At 39.7% G+C, this 20,470-nt stretch overlaps 1 protein-coding gene across 3 annotated transcripts in view; it reads left to right on the top strand.

Annotated features, from left to right (window-relative positions):
* Positions 1–20,470, top strand: part of STARD13 (StAR related lipid transfer domain containing 13) — a 235,703-nt gene that overhangs the window by 38,142 nt on the left and 177,091 nt on the right. Inside the window, exon 1 of one of the 3 annotated variants that reach the window (XM_042997960.1) lies at positions 15,849–16,196. The exons of 1 other annotated variant lie outside the window; for it this stretch is intronic. In XM_042997960.1, coding sequence (XP_042853894.1) covers positions 16,028–16,196 — 169 coding nt within the window. In that variant the 5' untranslated portion in view covers positions 15,849–16,027. Of the gene's footprint in view, positions 1–15,848; positions 16,197–20,470 lie in introns of those variants that run through there. One more of the 3 variants, XM_042998016.1, reaches the window with a different exon arrangement.

Raw genomic sequence — 20,470 nt, 5'->3', positions numbered from 1 at the left:
GAGAGGGAGACACAGAATCTGAAGCAGGCTCCAGGCTCTGAGCTGTCAGCACAGAGCCGGACATGGGGCTTGAACTCACCAACTGTGAGATTATGACCTGAGCTGAAATCAGATGCTTAACCAACTGAGCCATCCAGGTGCCCCATAAAGGAATAAGCTTCTCTAGATGTCACTGGCATGCAGTACACTCTTCTTCCTTAATTTCGCGGACAAACCTGAGAACATAGTACTTAAATACCGGTATATAATATAATACGCCTTGTGTGAATTCAGGCTCTTAGGAATTTGGCCAGCAGTTATTGTATCATCTGTCAATCAAAAATTCAGATAATAATTTCTTGAACCCTTACTCTGTGCCCAAGACTGTACAATGCAAGGTGTGTGTCATTACCTTTTGTTTTGCAAATGAGGACATTTAGGCTGAGTGAAGTCTAGGGCTATCCATCCATTAAGAGGAGTCAAGATTTGAACCTAAGTCTTGAAGTCTCCCAAGCTGTGCTCTTTCCACTGTGCCTCACTGCCCCTCTGAGGGATGCAAAAGACAGGATCAAGATGGAGATTTAAACATGTACGGGACATCTTGTAGGCTTCAATAAGCTTATAATAAGAGCGGTAAGAGAGGACACAAAGGAATCCGAACGAAAGTGCCCAGTGACTATAAATAAGTTTCAGAGGAATACAGAAGAGGGAGGAGGCTGTATATGCAAGAACAGCCTGGAAAGCCTTCCCAGAGAAGGGGGCCACTGAGTCAGGTCTTGAAAAAATGAGTAGGAATTAAAGGAACAGAGAAGAGAGCTTCACAGGCAGTGGGGACAGGAGTGAAATCTCTTTCCTTACAAACGTCAAAACTTTCAAGGCTTTTTCAGACAACCAGAATGGAGTCTACTGTGACAGGCCTTTACTACTGGACCAAAGAATTTGGATTTCATCCTTTTATCATGGGGGCACCTCTCCACGTTTATAAATAATATATCAGAACTACACTGTAGAGGATTACCCCGGCAACTAGAAATGCGAAAAACTGGAGCTGAAGAGGCAGGAGGGAGGAATACAGGAGGTCAGTTTTTTTATCTGTAAAATGAGGAAATCACAGTAACTGCCTCACAGGGTTGTTTTGAGAATTAGATGAGACATGTATGTAAAGGACCTAGAATGGTGCCTGACACATAGTGTTAACAGATGTCAGCTCTCGCTACTTCTGTTCTCTAGGTTTGAAGGTGAACGAGTCCAAACCTGCACTTATTTCCACCTAACAGATATTAGATGCAGTTCTTCCAAAGCCTTGTAGTTCAGCGTCGGGCATGTGGGAGGACATTACCGTGTCGCTGGCGTCATCATCATTTTCTTCTTCCGTGCTTCCTCCAGGTAGGTGTTCGCTAATGCCAGCTTTTCTCGAAACTTCAGTATCTTTAGGGCAACACAGTGACTTTCCTTTGGCTTAATGTTGCTTTGTTGGTCGTATCAATCTTTCTCCCTTTACTTCTACATGAGCATGAGGTCTGCTTGGAGGCACAAGGGTGAAAGAAGGGCTATAATTCTGAGAACAATTTAAAAATAAGTGGGTGAGCCCAGGTTTTCTAAGAAAAAGAAACTCAAGGTGGAAATTCCCAGGGCAGAACTTGATGGAGAGAGTGACATTTGATATGTATCAGCAGCTTCCAGTTTTCCCTAAGTTAGTCCTGCTCTATAAACCAAGACTTAACATACTAACCTAAAAGGCACATCTTTACACATCTTTAATTAGAACAGAGTCCAATCCGGAAAAGGAGAGAGAGAAGAGAAGATACAGTGTGGGGGAGGAGGGATAAAGTAATAGTGAAGGCAGCGGGTTCCCATGCTTCAACCCCACTGATTGGTCAGATGCCCTATTTGCCTTTCACCCAACAGTGCATTCTACTAAAATTTACTATTCACTCCTATGTGCCAGGCACTGGGCCAAATTCTTAGATACAATAATGAGCAGTAACATACATGCTCCCTGCCTTCATAGAATGTACAAACTAGGGGAGGTATTAATCTAATCCTAATTAATCTAATACTCACCCCTCCCCCACCCATGTCACAATGCAACTGGGACAGGCTATAAGGGAAATGCACAGTGCTCAGGTCATGATCCCAGGGGCGTGGGATCGAGCCCCACATCAGGCTCTGTGCTGAGCATGGAGCCTGCTTGAGATCGTCTCTTTCTCCTTCTGCCCCTCTTCCCTGCCCACTCTCTCTCTAAAAATAAAAATTAAAAAAAGTAAAATAAAGCGTTGTGTTCATTATCAAGTAAAAAGAAGGGCTTTAATTTATAACTTTGAAGTCTTCAAAAATTATAAAATGCTAAACAAATGAACAATTTCATTATCATCATGAGTATTGTCTTTCTGGAGTTACACTAAGAGAATTGCACCGAATAGCATTAATATAGCTTAATACAAGCATTTATTCCACTTAGAGTATCAAAGAACAAAGCTTGGCTGTTCACTGAGTCATAAAATACTCACCAAAGAAAATTCTAGGCATCCACCTTTTTGGTACATATAATGCTGGTGATTTCATGGAACCATAAGCTTGTAGTTTTGAAAGGACTTTCTTCACTAACCTATGGCATTTCCGGTATGGTTGAGGGCACTGAAATTGAAAGCCTCTCGGGATGAGGAACTCTGAGCTATTGAAGGCAACCATTCTATCGTTGTGCTTTGAACTTGATTCAAAGGTCTCACTCGTATTTTGGATCAGAACCTACAAGATGAGGATGGGGAAGAAGGCACTAACCTTACAGTGTGCTAGTCACATACATGATCTGATTCAATCCTCACGAGAGCTTTATGAGGCCTAACCTCAGTTTTATAGATGAGAAAACAGAGGTGTGGAAAAATGAATGAATTTTTATTTGCCCAAGCTTATATAGTTAATAAATAGCAGAGCCTGACTTTGAACACACGTTGACTTGACTTTAAAGCCACAGTTCTGTGTGTTCTAGAACTATACCTTAGAGTCATTTAAAAAAGTCTTGGATAGTTACAGCATATTTTGAAAATCCAATAACATCTAAAAGTCTATGCTCTAGAAAAATAAAGGTACGCACAAAATTTTGTAAACAATTCCAGAATTTAGGTGGCTCATAGATCATAGGTTAATAAACCCAGTCTATTATGTTCATTGGTTAGAACAGGAGCTTCACTAGGACACTGATCGTTGTTTGTTTTATTCATTGCTGCCTTCCCAGCACTAAGAATATTGCCTGGCAAAAAGTAGGAGTTCAAAAAACAGTTGTTGAGTAAAAGTGATTCCAAATGCCTGTGCCCATTCACCTAACTATTGAGAGCGGGGTGGTAAAAATATGGTACGGAGAGGTTGCTTCTGTGCAAAATTTAGAACCACAGAATGACTTCCCAACCCTGACCACAGGGGACCCAAGAGATACTAAAAGGGACCTCCTGGGTCCAGATCTGAGTCATTATGGGCCAAGTCTGTTTTGTTTTGTTTTGCTTTTTAACATTAAATTCATCTTCTCTTCCCCCACTCTCAGAAAAGGATAATGCCTTTAAAAGTTTCTTTTTAAATTAGAATTTGAAATACACTAGTATTTCAATTGGCACAGCACTTCTGAGTCAGTTTTCAGGAAGTATTTGGATAAAAAGTGTATGGAACACATTGTCCAAATGTTTCCTGGTGTCACCACTATATTATTTAAATGGATTTTTCTCATTGTTGGGAGTTAAGAACTTTAGTATGCTTAAAACTGAACTAAATATCCATTTGTAGAAAACAGCTGTAAGGATATAACATGTTATGTATCCCAGGTTTTATTTTTATTTTTATTTTTTTTAGATTTTTTTTTCTTAATGTTTATTTGTTTTTGAGATGGGTCAGGGGCCAAGAGAGAGGGAGACCCAGAATCGGAAGCAGGCTCCAGGCTCCAAGCTGTCAGCATGGAGCCTGACACAGGGCTTGAACTCAAGAACCTCGAAATCATGACCCGAGCTGAAGTAGGATGTTAGCCAACTGAGCCACCCAGACGCCCCTCTGTCCCAGGTTTTAAACCCAAGAATAGCTGAGAAGATCCTTTCATATATCTAGAGATTGGGTCTTGTGCAGTTGACAGTTCTTAGTGCTCCCAGTGCATCTTTCCCCAAAAAGTGACATTCAAGAAGTGATACAAAGTCCTCTTTCAACTAGTCGTTTTTTTTTTTCTTGGTTTAAACGCTAATCCAGTTGAAACAAAGGATGGGAATGGAATGATTATCATATATACTTGGCCTGCTTGTTTATATGTATATACATATAAAGCGTGTAGATAAGGAAAGGGGCACCTTAAGCAACTCAGAACCTTACACAATAAGTGGTAGATCTGGGACATTATTTGGTATTTTGCAACAGGAGACTAATAGGGTGGAAGTGCTATCCTGAGAAGCTAAGTGTTCTGTGATGCTCAGGTGGTACTCAGGTAGGCAAGAGTGGACACAGAGACACAAGCTGGACTGTCAGAGTCATCTAGGCTTGGGGGCTGGTCCCTACACAGTGGAGGAAGTAACTCAAGAAGGAATGGATGTGGGAAGCATTTTGAAAATGGAATCCATACACTTCTCCTCTCTCTCTCTCTCTCTCTCTCTCTCTCTCTCTCTCCCTGTCTCTTTCTTTCTCTTTCTCTTTCTCTTTCTCTTTCTCTTTCTCATTTTGAACACTGGGGTTTTGCCCAATACCATGTTAGGCACTAAGGAAGTTCAAGCTGTGTTAGACCATATCTATCATTTTTGTGCAGATTTATCTCCTGTCTATCTTACATCTGTGAGACACAGAAGCAGTTGGAAATAAACTGAGGCCGAGGTCCTTCTCCACACCTCCTGACATGATTCACTGGGTAATGATTATCAGATGATTATCACTGGATAATGATCCCCTCATTATATAAAAAAATATAATTAATCATGACAGAATATTTGGAAAGTGGAAATTTAAAAGACATCACCCATAATTTCACCATCCTAAAAATGGACACAATTATGTTTTTGATGTGTTTTCTTCTAATCTTTTTTTTACCATGCATTTAATTAATTAATTAATTTTATTTATTTTTTTTACAAAATGTAATTATAGTAGATACTGCACCATTCTGTGCTCCTCATTTTCCAAATGCAACAACAAACACTGATTGATTAACAGAATGCTATGGGACTGGGTTTTCTAAGGTAATCCAAATTGAGAAAGAAACCAAGGCCAAGAATAGTCCTTGACATCCCCTGAATTAGAGAATGAGAGAAAGAAGCTCATCAAAGACTAAGAGCAGCTTTTGGTATGCTCTATCCTTCTGTGTAGCAAACACATTTTTGGTACTTTGTGTTTTCCCGTGATTGATTAGTGTGAGTCATCTTGGTGGAGCGCCATAAAGACAAGGTAACCACGCCCAGCTATGTATGGTGTGCGTGGTCTGTTTAAACAGGTCTGTGTCTTAGGAGGCAGTGTGATTATGATTATGCTCTCGGAGGTTGGCCAGAGGCCACTACAGGCTTCAATAAACATCAAGCTCTAAAGAAATAGTCAAATGAGAAATCTCAAGACAGTCTCTATAGATCTATAGACACACATATATTCTAGAACAAAAAGGAACTCCTCCAGAAAGGCTGTGTGAAACAGACATAATAGCCAAGCAATACCTTTTCCTTCCCTTAACTCAAAGAAGCACCCATGGGTGTAGGTTTGGAAACCTGATTTGTCTTTAAAAGTTGCATTGTACTGGGGCACCTGGGTTAAGCATCTGACTTTGGCTCAGGTCACGATCTCACGGTCCTGAGTTCGAGCCCCATGTCGGGCTCGTGCTGACACCTCAGAGCCTGGAGCCTGCTTCCCATTCTGTTTCCCTCTCTCTCTGCCCCTCCCCCACTCATGCTCTGTCTCTCTCTCTCAAAAATAAATAAACATTAAAAAAATTTTTTTAGTACGATTGTACTGATTTTGAAAGCTGGTTAGGCAAAGGATAGCTTGTTTTCACAATGCCAGAGTACCATTTGATGGGTAGATAGATTCAGGACTTCCTACATATGTTGTCCCTATGAACCCTTCTGGCAGACCCCTCTTACTTCTGCCCAAGCCTATAAATCCTGAATTCAGTTTGCCTTCTTAGTTCTTTACCATTATTCACCATAGTGAATTCACCTTCTTCTAAAAAGTTGAGTACTTCTAGGAAATAGCTGTAGCTGAAAAGTATCCCCCCACTTTAGAGCTTTGGTGGGGAAACGGGAGAATGACTCATGTAGAACGTTTAGGGGAGGGGTGTCTCCTCCCAAGTTGAGTCTTAGAATCTGGGAGGTCTCTGTAACATGGTGATTTGAAATACTAATTCCTCTTATTAACTAAAGAAGGGAGCATCACATAGGAAAGTATTAATGTATTTTTTTCTTTTTTTCTTTTTCATGACCACGTTTTTCTTGATATTGTCTTCACCTTAATCTCATGCAGATATGTATCCGTTCAGGCTCAGCACTGTGTTTCCTGCTTGGCAGAATGAATTTGGTCCTGTTCTGATCTGGCTACTCTGCTCCTGCAGTCGCCTCTGCACACTCTGTTATATAATCAAGTCCGGTGGTTGTAACTGTCCTCAGCTTTTGCCATGATAAATCATACTGTGGAGAAGAGAGACAGTCCCTCTTTTACCACTTTGTCCATCTTTGTACCACTGGTGCCTAGCACTGTGCCTGGCATGAACTATGCACTAGAAATATTTGACTAGGAAAGGGTGAAAGAAAGGTACTGTGGCACATGTTAATTAGTGGCTTTGTCTCTATTTATGAGAAACAAGATGCCACCAAAAAATCAGTTTTTCATTACAGCAGAATCACCTTTGGTCAAGTCATTCCTCCCAACCCAAAAGTGGAATCTCCCCTTATTGTCCAGCCATAAACCATGAAATGTGTCTTCCCCATCACCTCAAAGTTCCACTGATACTGGTTTCTAGGGTTCTAGAAAGTTATCTTGGTACCTTCTCAATTTTGTAGTGTTTCTTTCTTTGTAGGATGTGTTTTAATGCTGTTACTCCTCCTGATACTTGCCATTCTTTAAAGTATAGATTAATGGTCTTGTATTAGGAATAAGGAGAAAAAACATTCTATCATATTCTTAGTGTACTGAGCTAAATATATCCAAGAACTTATATTAGTTTAAATATATAAGAAATGCAATTGCATTATGAATCCCACACTCTTATTCTTCCACAGTTTGTGGGCCATGATTATTTACAAACCTTTCTTAGTGCCCAACTGTTGCATGACGCCAGATGGGAAGCAATTATATAAAGAATGGAGACTGGTTCCAGAGCAACAGGTCAGCATACAATCTAAATAATGGTGTACCTTTCATTGGGCAATATCAAATATTTACAAAACAAATAATGTGGAGAATCAATAAAGGATTTTCCAAAGGGCTCATCATAGGATTTCTTTAATGAGCAAGCTTCCTTTTTATATTCAAATTATAATTTGAGTCAACATTGAAAAAATATATTCACTTGTTTAAGATAGGGACAGAGTTTATAGAATCTAATCTGATGTAAATGAGGATAAATTTCTAAGTGCAGACAAATCCCACCTAAGAGACTGAAAGATCCCATCCAGTAATAGAGGCAATCCATAAAGAAAGAAAAGAACAGAAACACCAAAAATGAGCAATTACCGTTATTTTCAAGTAGGGCAAAAACACATAAGTTCTAGAAAACACCAGACAGTAAGTTGATTAAAGTGTCCACCAAAACTCTTGAAAGAATTATCAAAAGATATTTATGAGCATGAAGAAGCAGAGGTGGTTGGTAACCTAGATGCAGCATGGGTCCATGAAGAACAATCAGCCCCATGTTGTTTGCCTTGTAATTGAAGGCACAGCAGGTGTTCAGGCTGACTCAAAGCTCAGGAAGATAGTTTTCTTTCTTTCTTTCTTTTTTTTTTTAAATGGCTTTCAGCCTCTCTCTGTGAGGGGGCAAGGATTGCTCATCCCTCCAGGCTCCCTAATATTCCCAAGAAACCTTAAACTGCCCTCGGTTTGATGGTCAAAGCATATACTTTTGCCACTAACCAACAAAGTGAAATACATACATTTAAGTCCTCCCTCCTCCCCCACCCCGGAGAATAACATCTTGAATTATCTACTGTCCAATCCTTATCCAATCCAAATATTGTAGTAACAACAGCAAAATTTATGATGATTGCCTCAAAAATACGCGTCCATTCCTGTAGACATTGTAGACATTCCAGATCTTTGGAAAATTCAAATTATCATTTGTTCGATTACTTATTTAATCATTTATTAAACCAGTTGCTATTGATTTCCCACTATGTGCCAGGTCTTGTGAAAGGCACTGAGTGTAGAATGTGAATGGAATAGACACGGTTCAGTCATGGAAATCTACTGGGGGCAAAAGGCAATGTGTGACTTAATGAACAAATAAATATGTGATTATAAATTTATTTTTTTAATTCTTTTAATGTTTATTTATTTTTTGAGAGAGAGAAACAGAATGCAAGAAGGGGAGGGGCAGAGAGAGAGAGAGAGAGGGAGACACAGAGTCCGAAGCAAGCTCCAGGCTCTGAGCTGTCAGCACAGAGCCCAATGTGGGGCTAGAACCCACAAACCATGAGATCACGACCTGAGCTGAAGTCGGATGCTTAACCAATTGAGCCACACAGGCGTCCCTGTGGTTATAGATTTAGAAGGTGCTATAGAGATAAATGGAGTGTTGCTTCTGCTTAGGTAAAGCAAACAGGGATGGCTTGCCTGAGATATACCAGTTAAATTGATACTTGAAATCTGAAAAGGAGCCAGGGATGGAAGGACTCCATGAAGAGAATCCAGGCTAAGGGGTAGCATGTGTGGAAAGAGGATTCTGAGGTAGCAAACTGGAGGAGGCTGGGTGATGAGGTGGGAGTGGTAAGCAGGGAGTAGATTGTGCAAGACCTTGTGGGCCAGGTAATGAGTTTGGGTTTTGTTCTAGGTGGAATGGAAAACTTTTGATGTATTTTAAGTAGGGAAGTGATATTGTTCAATGCATAGTTTAGATGATCACAGTGAAGAGCATACTTATATCATGTTTTCTGGAGGCCCTCATAGAAGCTACTTTTCCGAAATAGTGCTTGTTATTTTACTATTATTGGCATTGAAGGAGGCAGATAAGATACTATGAGCTCAAGTTTGTTACCAGATCCAGTATCATTGAAGATGCTGATTCTTTATGAGGGCCTTTTATTTACGAGAAAAGTTTTCTTGGGGGGGGGGGTCTCAATATCTGTTGATCTGTGTTTATCTTGAATAACCTTTTTGTTTTTATCTTATGGGTATGCTGAGTTTTGTAATTGATCTTATTTTCCTTTTGCTTTGTCACATAGGAATCTTCAGCCACCTCCTACAAACGTACAGAATTGTGTGGCTTATAGTTCTGTAAACTGATTTCAGCCTTAGCTTCATTATTTTCCTACACTTACTTTACCTTTTTCCGAACTCACTTAACTATTCATTTTATGCTTTAAAAATATAGGTATTTTTGTCAGCTGCATCAACGAACAAGGCAGAATTAAATAGTTGGAGGAGAAAATCCGGAACTGAAAATATCTCAATAATTCCAATAAGTTGAAAGACCTGTTCTTTAGTTTGAAAGGTCATTTGTTAAATACAGAATAGAGAACACTCATTTAGCAGCACATTTGTGAAGATACATAAATACCACAAGGCTTAAGCACTTAGATTGGCTGTAAAACAGAATCTGTGACATAACACTTAACATTGGTGTAATGGTGAATCTCTTTTCTATCTTCCCTGGCAGACTCTCCCTTGAGAGCAGAAACCACATGTAATCACCTTTGTGGCTTCCATACTTATTACAGTGCTGTACAAGCATTCAGTCCATGCTGAATTAATGATTGAGTAAATATAGATTAAAAAAATCCAACATCCCGTATCTTAAACTGGATCAGCAGAAATACAATGCCCTGAATGGAGGAGGTATTCACATATTGTATCATGAGCTACCGTGTTTGACTGTTTCTAGAGGTCTAAGTTTAGGGTGGGAGCCATATTCTTAAAGAGATACTGACAGACTGGACTCAATCTAAAAGATAGCAATTGAGCCAGTGGATGGAAATTATAAGGAAAAACTTTCTTAAACAGTTTGTCGTCCTCAGTGAAATAAAAACACTTCATATATGTGGGTAGAGTATTACTTAATTGATCTGTATAGTAGTTGGGTGGTTGGATTAGAAGATATTTAATATCCTTTCCAAATCCAAGATGTAAAAACTTTATGCCAATAGGAGTTGCAATGAATAAGTGGATTCCATATTTGTATGTAACAAGCTAATCTTTTTTTAAATTTTTTTTTCAACGTTTTTTATTTATTTTTGGGACAGAGAGAGACAGAGCATGAACGGGGGAGGGGCAGAGAGAGAGGGAGACACAGAATCGGAAACAGGCTCCAGGCTCCGAGCCATCAGCCCAGAGCCTGACGCGGGGCTCGAACTCACGGACCGGACCTCGAGATCGTGACCTGGCTGAAGTCGGACACTTAACAGACTGCGCCACCCAGGCGCCCCTGTAACAAGCTAATCTAATTAATGTGCCACATAATGACTGTTTACAGGTATTAACATGACTGTTCATACTAAATATTTTTGCATTAGTCATGAAAATGTTTCTGAAGGCAATAGGTTTTGACAGGGTGAAAGAAGAGGAAATCACACAGTTCCAAATCTTTGAAACAACTTAGCAAAGTGAAAGAATTTTGGTTTGGCTGGAATGGATGGGTGTAGGCAATGAGCCCAGGACAAGTCAGACCAGATCGCTTGCCATATGAACTGGGGCTGACAGTTGGGTCCCCAGGGGATGGCATAAGGGCAGTGCATGTGTTCTTGGAGACCCATAGAGGCAAAGTCAACCAAAGACAGTAGGGAGGGCTGAGAGACAAAATAAAGCAAACCTATTACCACCCCCAAGTCCAGCAACAGGAGCTGGACTCTAAATGGGGGAGACATGGTCTATAGCTGGTAAAGCTGAATCAGAAGAGAATCCGCTCTGAAACTTTCATGGAGGGCCCTGGTCATGGCTATGAATGTTAGTTTCACTGGCTTGCCTGCATTGGTCAATGGGCATGTGGTGCATGCATGTTGGGAAGGCTTATTGGCACAGGGTTGGGTACAGGCTCCACGAATCAATTGGTGGAAATCCTCAAAGTGAGCTTCAGAACCCACAGGAAGGCTCTGCCATTAACCCACAACGTTTGGATTCAAGTAATCTCAAAAGCAGCTTTGCAAATCGGTTCTGCTTTTTTCCGCCTACCACTTGTATCTCAAACATTTTCCTGCTTGGCAGGACTACCTTGGCTCCCTCTGAACAGGCTGATGAGGAAGCTGGAATGCATGTGAAGGAGGAAAAGGAGTAGTAGACAGATGAAAGCATGGGAGTCATTCCTGGCTTCTGTAAAATCACACCTAGCTTTCTTCTATATGTACCTAAGATTCCACTGAGCACTACTCTAGGATCATCTACCAAAAGACTTGGTACCTAAAGTTTTGTTTAGAGGTCAAGTTTCAGAATTTTGACTGTATTTGGAGCATTTGCATTGGGAAGAAATTCCCTAGAAAAGGTAAGACCATATGCAGAGTTAGCCTTGAGGATGAACAGAAAGCAGAGGGCAAAGAGCCTACCCTGCAAAAGGGATGTGCTTTTTAAACAAAAAGACAGTGAAGCTGCTTCTGCACTTTAGGATTAGGGTGGGAGTGGGTGGGTCTCCAGTTCTTAGCTTTGGGTTGCTCCAAAGAGGGCCCATGGTTCTCACTGGTTAATTAAAAGCTCTGGGCTGTGTAGTTTGCTCTCTAGATACCGAGATCTCAACCACTACAACAATTTAGCCAATCCATTGCGGTTTAGCCAGTCCAATTTAGCCAATCCTATGCAGTTGACCTTTGAACAACAAGGGGGTTAGGGCGCCAACCCCCACGCAGTCTGCATATAACTTGGCTCCCTGAAAACTTAACCACTAATACCAACTTGACCTGAAGCTTTATTGGTACTACAGAGTCAATTAACACATATTTAGTATATGTATTATATATGTACTGTATTCTCACAATAATCTCAAAATTCTTTAAAAATTTTTTCAGTATATCTAGGCTTTGTTGTTTTTCTGCAAGTTTTTTAAGTTGTTGCAAGTCTCCAAATTTTTCCCAATATATTTATTGAAAAACATCTGCATGGGAGTAGACCTGCACAAATAAATATGCGGTATCTAAGGGTCAACTGTATTTTCATTTAAGCGTTCCAGTATCACATGAAATTATACAGGATTAAGATGATTTTCAGTATATCCCTCTAAAATTTTTTCCTCTATCCAGTGTCCCCAGCACTCTCTCAGTGCCACAATCTTCCTTTCCCTGTCCCTTGTGTGTGATAGTGGAAAGGGTTAAAATATCATCAGCTTGGAGATAGTGGCTCTACACTTGGTTGCTGTATGACCTGGGACATCTCTTCATCCTTGGGAGTCTTAGGTTCCTGTTCTACAAAATAGAAGACCACAGACATTAATTAAAGACATGCCTGGTACATACAAGGAGCTCAACACTGTTAGCTCCTCCCACTTCCCCCTTCCCCTGTTCATTGCTCTCTTTGGGTCTCTCAGTATTCATCTGTTTATTCCAACCCCGAAATAGTCTAAGTGAAGATTGCTCTTGACCAAATTAGGAAAGAGGAAAAGAGGTGAAAACTAAAAACTAGCACCATCCATTTTCCTCATTTTTATTTTTTAATTTTTATTTATTTATTTTTAAAGTTTATTTTATTTATTTTGAGAGAGAGAAGGGGAAGGGCAGAGAGAGAGGGAGAGAGAGAATCCCAAGCAGATTCCATGCCGACAGCACAGAGCTTGACGTGGGGCTCAAAATCATGAACCTTGAGATCATGACCTGAGCCGAAATCAAGAGTTGGACACTCAACCGAGCCACCCACGCACCCATTTTCTCCATTTTTAAAAGGAATTAGAAAGGAAGGAATTCAGCATTAGTCTTGAAAGATACACTTGGGTGTTCAGCACTTTCTCTTTCTCTCTGATTTCTTTGGACCTCTCTCACTCACCAGTAAAGACAAAGAATTCTCTCAACTAGTTGAATGGAGACAGTATCAGCCCAAGGAAGATTATTAGCAATTTCTCACTTTTACATTTACAACAAACAGAAAGAGCTGCCCACCCAGTGGTAATTATTTGATCACTAGGACTAAATAATGAAAAAAATACTCATTAAAAGGGTGTGGATTTCATAGCAATACATTAGCATAAAACAAGTCATTAACGGTGCTAATAAGAAAAGTGTTACTTAGCTGCTTTAAATATGGTATTTTGGACATTTGAAATGACAAAAACATGGTGAGCAGTCACATGGATTTATAGCTACTACTTGAACCATAAAATCAAACTTGTCATGATAGAGAAGACAGAAATGCTGATATATAATCCTTCATAGATCCCCTTATTAAAACTTAAACTGATTTTTAGAAAAATTAGGCTTTCTTCTAAGTTGTCTTTGTTTTAATCAGGGAATAGAAATTCCTTTTTTTCCTTAATTTACATTTAATTCTTGTCCTTCATTGCCAATCTCTTATGAAATACTATGTTTCATGTTGTTGCATCTGTTTACATATATATCAAAGAATACATGCTTATGATCTTGATGTTTTCAGAACAAAACACCTTGGGACTTTCAGTGCAGAATGGAGGCACTGTGATTTTTTTTTTTTTTTAATACTAAACTGGCCATGATACACTGCAGTGCTTCTCAGAGAGGCTCACTCCATTTATTTTTAAAATGTAGCCAAGTCAATAATGAACTACCAGCCTGGCATTGGGAATGGCCAATCTTTAAGTGTTATTCACAGCTATAAAACAAGTAGATTTTATTTCCAGCCTTTACCTTCCCCTTGCTTAGCTTTTGGAACCTATCCCAAGTTGCTAAGTTCATGGTCTTTCTCTCTCCATTCTCCTTCCATTCTCTCCCAGTGAAAAAGTGATAACTGCTAGTTGTCTGGCTTGAACACATGTTTAATGGCAGTGATGTCCCTAATGTTAGCCTATCAAAACAAAAGCACGTGCACAAAGTAGCTGGCATTGACCTCTCCATCAGAGGGCATCCAGAGCTGGACCTGAGCTTGGATTCTGATGTGATTTGAATTTAATTCGATTAAATTACAGGATCTAATACTGAAGTGTAATGCTAAACCTGTCTACCATTACTGCCCATGCTTTTGGCATACCAGGGCCACTAGACCTTAGATCCCTTTCACCTTCCACAAAAGATGCCCTGGAATAGCAAAACTCTGATCAAACCCTAAATAAGAATGGAAAGGGAACAACATAATCCATTGAGATCTTTCCTCTTCTACTGTGATGCTGTTGAAACCCTAATGCTTGGCTACTCTTGCATAGCTATCGGAAGAGGCTCACAATTGCCATGAGAGAGTGTATATTCTACCGCAGGCTCTGTTCATTTACGTAGTAGGATAGTCATGCGAGGTGAGCTGCCTACTGGTCAGAATCAGGCCAGCAAAAATTCCCACAGGGAAGAGCGTTAGGGCTGACCACCGTTAGCCACAGTAACAAGATTTGGGGTCCTAAGTTAAGTCCTGTTAAACTTTTGAGAGTTTTTTCATCATTAAGACTATAAATCACAGGCCAGGCTGTTTCAGTTTCAGCCAGCCAAATGTAAGAACAACTTGGCCATATGCTTCTTTTTCAAAGAACTTTATTCATTTAGCCCCAGGCTCAGAATTCAACAATGTTTTCTATGGACTTTTTCTCTTCACATCGAATAATATTAAAGCGGAAAAATATGGGGGAAAATTCTAATTACTCCCATATGTATACTTGGAAATGGCCAAATGGAATTATTCACAGTTTCCTTAAACACATACTCTGATTCCTGATCTCCACACGTGTGGGCATAGACCCTAGTGCAAAGACCTCCTCAGGCTCTGTTTGTCAGAATCGCACTCATTTTTTTAAAGCCCACCCAAATGTCTTCTCTGTGCGCCCCGCTACGATCACCCCAGTCGAAAATAATATCGCTCCCCCAACATTGTCTTTGTGTCTTTTTTGAGACACCTCTTACATAAGGTTTGTGAAAGCCTTAAGCTTTTGCGTAACTTCTCTTCTGGTCCTTAGCAGCTTGGCAGCATAAATCTGAATCTTTCCAGTGATTCGTGGCAGTGTCTTAAATGTGATCGGTACTTCATAACTATTTTGCTTCTTGGCGATTAACTATTGGGGGTGTCGAAAAATTAAAGGGAAATAGATACTTAACAAATATGTGTATGCCCTTTGCCTCTCCCAGTCATCTGTAAGAGCTCTCAGCCTCCCACTGCAGAAGGTCAGGAGTCTGTTGTGTATTTACTCTGGGTGTTAAAGCACTTGAAAGTTTATTTTTCACTGGAAGAGCTTTGTTTGATTCATTCTTTGTAAGGAAGGGTGCTAGCATACTCAGCTGTTGATGCTTATTTAGAGTAGTTTTTCATTGGAGACGTTTATCACACCCATTTGTTACCTGTCTGCAGCTGCCTTTGGAGAAAGCAAACGTGCTTTCTGTAACTTTTACAGCCTCCAAGGAAATCTATGCCCAGGGCTCAGTTTTCTTCTACTGCCTTTTCTTTTACCTTTCTCTTTTTAACTCGTTGAGTGAGCGCTGCTTCCTGGCGCTTAGTCAGCTCTGAGGCACCGCAAACGCTGGCATTTGCCTTCAGCACCGTGGGGGGATCAGAGCTGCTGGAACTGCCCGTCTAGGGGGCTGGGGGCTGACTGCTTACGGTCCCGGTCTCCTTTCTTCTTCTGATTGGCTGCTCGGGGTCACGTGAAGGCCGGGGGCTGGAATTCTGAGTTGTGGCTTTTGGCACTCCTTCTTCTTTTTAAAAATCGTCTGGTGTGTGGAGCTCCGCCGGGCTTGGTGCCTCGCTCCCTTACTGAGACTGGAGACAGCCGGGAACAGCCACAGGGCAGACTGAGGTGGCAAAAGGGAAATCTGCCGAGATGTTCAGTCAGGGACCCAGGACCCCAGCTTCAGGCTGCTACTATCTAAATTCCATGACACCTGAGGGCCAGGAGATGTACTTGCGATTTGATCAGACGGCGAGGCGCTCTCCTTACAGGATGAGCCGGATTCTAGCACGCCATCAGCTAGTGACTAAAATTCAACAAGGTGAGTGGCCGGTAGAGGAAGGCTGTTGCTAATTCTGATTTCTGTTGGCTCTATTTCATGCTAACCCAGTTTTTTACATTGTTGTTTTCACTTTACAATACATGGATTTCTATGCCACGCTGCACGTAACTTTTAGAAATAACTTTAGGCAGCAGTTTTAAACAAACGGTGACAGCGCTTAGCTGCCACATAACTCAACTTCAAGTGCCCGGAAAACTTCACGGTAGGGCGGTGAATCCTGCATTTCCAAAATTTATGTGCGTCTACACAATAAATGAGGCAGGTTTACTCGGTGTGTGTTTCGGGAGCTTTTCTGCAGCTTCCTCACAGTGTGTCACATTTAAAACTTGGACATTTGTTTATTTCCTTGGAGGGAGGGTAGAGAGGGGGCACTCACTTGTACCCCGCCCAGATTCTTTATAACATTGTTAGCCACAGGGGAAAGTTAGAATTCTATTCTTAAGGCCACTGGGCTGACAACCGACTCGCATTCTCTATTTGTATGTTTAGGTCAGTAGTCTCTGATTTGTTGATACTGTTTTTCTGGTGAAGGGTAAAGGTGTCTGCTAAGTTCAAAACAAAGCTTGTGACATGCGCTTGGAAGCAGCAGCTTCCTAAGCCCAGAGGAAAGGATATTGATTACAAGCTGCTAGATGTTCCTTTTTATTCTCTACAAAAAAAAATTAATAAATAAAAATTAAAAAATAGGTCAACAGCCTGGACATCACTAAAACTCCTCATTCTCCAAAAATAGTTAAAACATGCTTCTCATCTTAGGGTTGGTCTGTAGAAGCTGGAAAATGAGCATTCCTAAGAGACTCCTAACTGGTGCTCATTTAAAAGACACACACATACACCCACATCATCACAATAAGTTTATGAAGTTTATGACCACGCCCCTCGTGGGCTAAACAAAAACAAAAACACAAAACAAGAAACCCAATAACTAAATTATTATATTGGTGATACGAAATTTACCAGGAATTTCTAGAGCCATTATACAAACACAATTTCCACTTAAATAAATGAGTTTAAGATTTTATTGAATTTTAGAAGGGAAGTTGGGGTTTGTAATCGTGAAAATCTTATTGTAATGTTTCCAAAAGGAACAATATGTATTCTAGCGAGTAGCAGTTGATGAGATTGTTTCCTTGGAAATTAGGATTTGTTTGTAAAGGTTCAGGAACTGGTTATGTGTGAAGGATACTGGTCCTACATACCAGTCTGATTTCAGGAAGGATATTATGTCATTCCATAAACTCTGTGTGCAGGTCTTGATTGAATAGAAACAAAAGTAATTATTTCCCTGTGGCTTGATTTAAAAATACATTAGTCTTAGAATAAAAACCAGCTAAAGCTTTAGAGATTTCTGACAATGGTGCTTTGCCAGATGCCATCATCGCTATGGATGCAGGAGCTTGGCAAATGTTTGATGATGCTTTATCATCTATGCTCGTTAAATGTTCTTCAGCATGCATGTAAAGTGCATTATGTTAGAAACACTGCATATAGAAATAGTTTGAAGTTGTTTTGCGGATCTCCTTAAATGTATTTACGACGATTGATTTCATTAAAATTCTTTATGTGTTTTTTGGATGAAAGTTATATTCCTACTGAGGATTTGAAGTTGTGAACACATGCATGATCGTTGAAAGGATACTCTGAGTCTATGTTTCTTTTGCCTAAATAGAATATGTGAGCATTCTCACCTTTTTGTGCTGGGCAACAGAGTGTTTGAAACCAATGTATGCCTAGAAATTAAGAGTGATCATGAAGATCATAGGGGAGCATGAAGAAATTCCAATAGTCCAGCCATTGAGAACTCATCATTTGTTGATATTATGCAATGATATAGTAAGACATTATGATAGCAGAAGCAAAATTTCCTGGGTAAGAGTAGAGAATATTGACTGAGCATTTATAATGTTTCAAGCACTACTCCGGGAGCCATATATATATATATATATATATATATATATACACACACACACACATATATTTCAATTTATTTTACCCTCAAAAAAATCTTCTAAGTGAGCACATACTATTATCATACCCATTTTAAAGGCAGGAAAACAGAGACACATAGAGGTCAAGTAACTTCTTACAGTTTACATAGTAGGTGCTAGTATTTTAATATAACTCTGAAGCCCATGCTCTGCAATACCCTAAACTGTTTCTGGTTTTTATAATGAAGGTGGAAGTATTGGACTTGAGATTTATTTTAGATTTTGTAATATGCCAAAGTCATTTCAGTCTTTTCTACTCGGAATGCAGCAACAAACCATATGGCAGAATCAGAATCGGTCACTCACAATGCTATTTCCAGTCAGGTTTTATTTCGCTAATGGAAGCAGAGTGCTGTGTGTTTTACCTTTCTTGAACAGCTAGTATCCAATAATGCATGATGTCAAGTTATTTTACTGATGGCCTATAATCATTCAGTTAAAGTTTACCAAGTGCGTATTAAATTAATAGCACCATTATTTTTTGTAGTTCACAGAGCGGTATCTCGAAATGACAGCAACATCAGTAAAATTGTTTACTCTATCGTAGATCTTTCATGGAGAATTTAGCATTGTATTATTATAATTTGGGGCATTATTACTGATGATCATAATCTCTCATGGTTGTTGGGAACAGTGCAAACAAGAGTAAGTTGCTCCCCACTGACCTCATTATAGTGAGCTAATCATTGAATGGCATGGACATGATTCAACAGCAGATGCACTCATGAGAAGGAAAACAAAGAGGAGAAATAAAGGAATCTTTGATGATGCATAGGATCAGAATTAGTTGCTCAAACCCAGGATGAATCTAAACTTGCTCATCTTAGGGTATGCTCCAAAATACAGACGCATTATTTCTCTTAGCCTTCTTTATAGTTCTGGAGTTTTAAGTCCAGTTAAAAGAGAAGAGAAGTTTAAAATAGAGGATTGCTTTGCAAAGTGAAAGTTTATCATAAGTCACACTGCCCAGAATCCCTACCCCACAATCTCGCTGAATCAATGGGTAAATTGTTGTATGGAGAGAGAATGGAAATAATAATGGTCTTTATTTGCCTCAGTAGCAGGCACTTGGGAATGGACAAGAGGGGGGATGCTGGGGAGGTGGAGGAAGAGTATGTTAGGCCACAGGAAGGGAGAATTGGGATCTCTTGTCATTTGATAGCTATGATGCATTGGCTACAGGTGCACCATGTTGAAAGCTTATATACTCATGCATATGCTATCTGGAAAATCCAAATCTAGGCAAATACATAAATGTGATTATTTGCTTTGTGAAAGAATTCATCTTGCTATTATACTATTTTTTAAAAATTATTTTGAATGCTGAAAATGGCATGATATGGACCTGATTGTAGTCAAGTTCACTGAACCAGAAAAAAAGGAGACCAGGATGCAGGCTCTTATTTAGACCCCCTCTCATTCTTTCACTATGGTAAGTTTCAGAACCTTACTTGGCCTTTGTTTCTTGATGAGAAAATGAGATGGTCAGTCTCTGGTTTCTAAAGTTTATTCTGGTTCTCAAGTCCTCTCTCTGGTTGAGTCAGAACTCCTTGAACAAGAGTGTGCAAAGCAGGGACTCCTTAAACCTAAAATAATAAGTTGAAAAGAAAACAGAGCAGCTTTCTAATGTAGAATAAATCAGTGGCTTATAATTTTTCTACAACTTGTCAAGGAAATTATTACTGTGGAAGTCAGATTTTAGTTCTACGGGTGTCACTAATTAATTGTGTGCTCTGGGGCACGCTACAACTTCTCTGGGCATTCTTTCCTTCTTCCATAAAATAAAGGGTTTGGATTAAACAAACGTGAGGTTCCCATCATGTCTAAAATTCTGGGATTCATGATCACAGGTATCATGTTAAGAAAGAGAGGCAGTTCTTATTTCTGTTTTTCTTATTATGTCATTTAATACCTACCTGGACATGTTTCTTTGATACCTGTTTAATGCTCTCATTATCAATTTAATGGGCACGTTAGGACAGCCAGTCTTGGGGACTATTTAAATATCATTACTACCTATAATTATAAAGAAACTGTAAAAAAAAAACAAAAAAAAAACCACCTTTCTTTCTCTAGAGTCCAGGACTGTGAAATGGAGGTATTGCAGTGCCTGGCCTATTGCAAAGAATGTCCGTGTGTGTGTGCCCCTGTGCTCACAGAAAGACGTCTTTTCTTGACAGAAAATGCAAAATGTAGAAAATTTCATAACGAAGAGAATTAGTGAAAGTCAGATTTGCATTTTCTTTGACTTTTATTTATTTTTGA

Source organism: Panthera tigris, chromosome A1, assembly GCF_018350195.1.
Source record: "Panthera tigris isolate Pti1 chromosome A1, P.tigris_Pti1_mat1.1, whole genome shotgun sequence".
NCBI lineage: Eukaryota > Metazoa > Chordata > Mammalia > Carnivora > Felidae > Panthera > Panthera tigris.
Note: the sequence above shows the minus strand (reverse complement) of the source record. Positions and strands in the feature narration are given on the sequence as shown.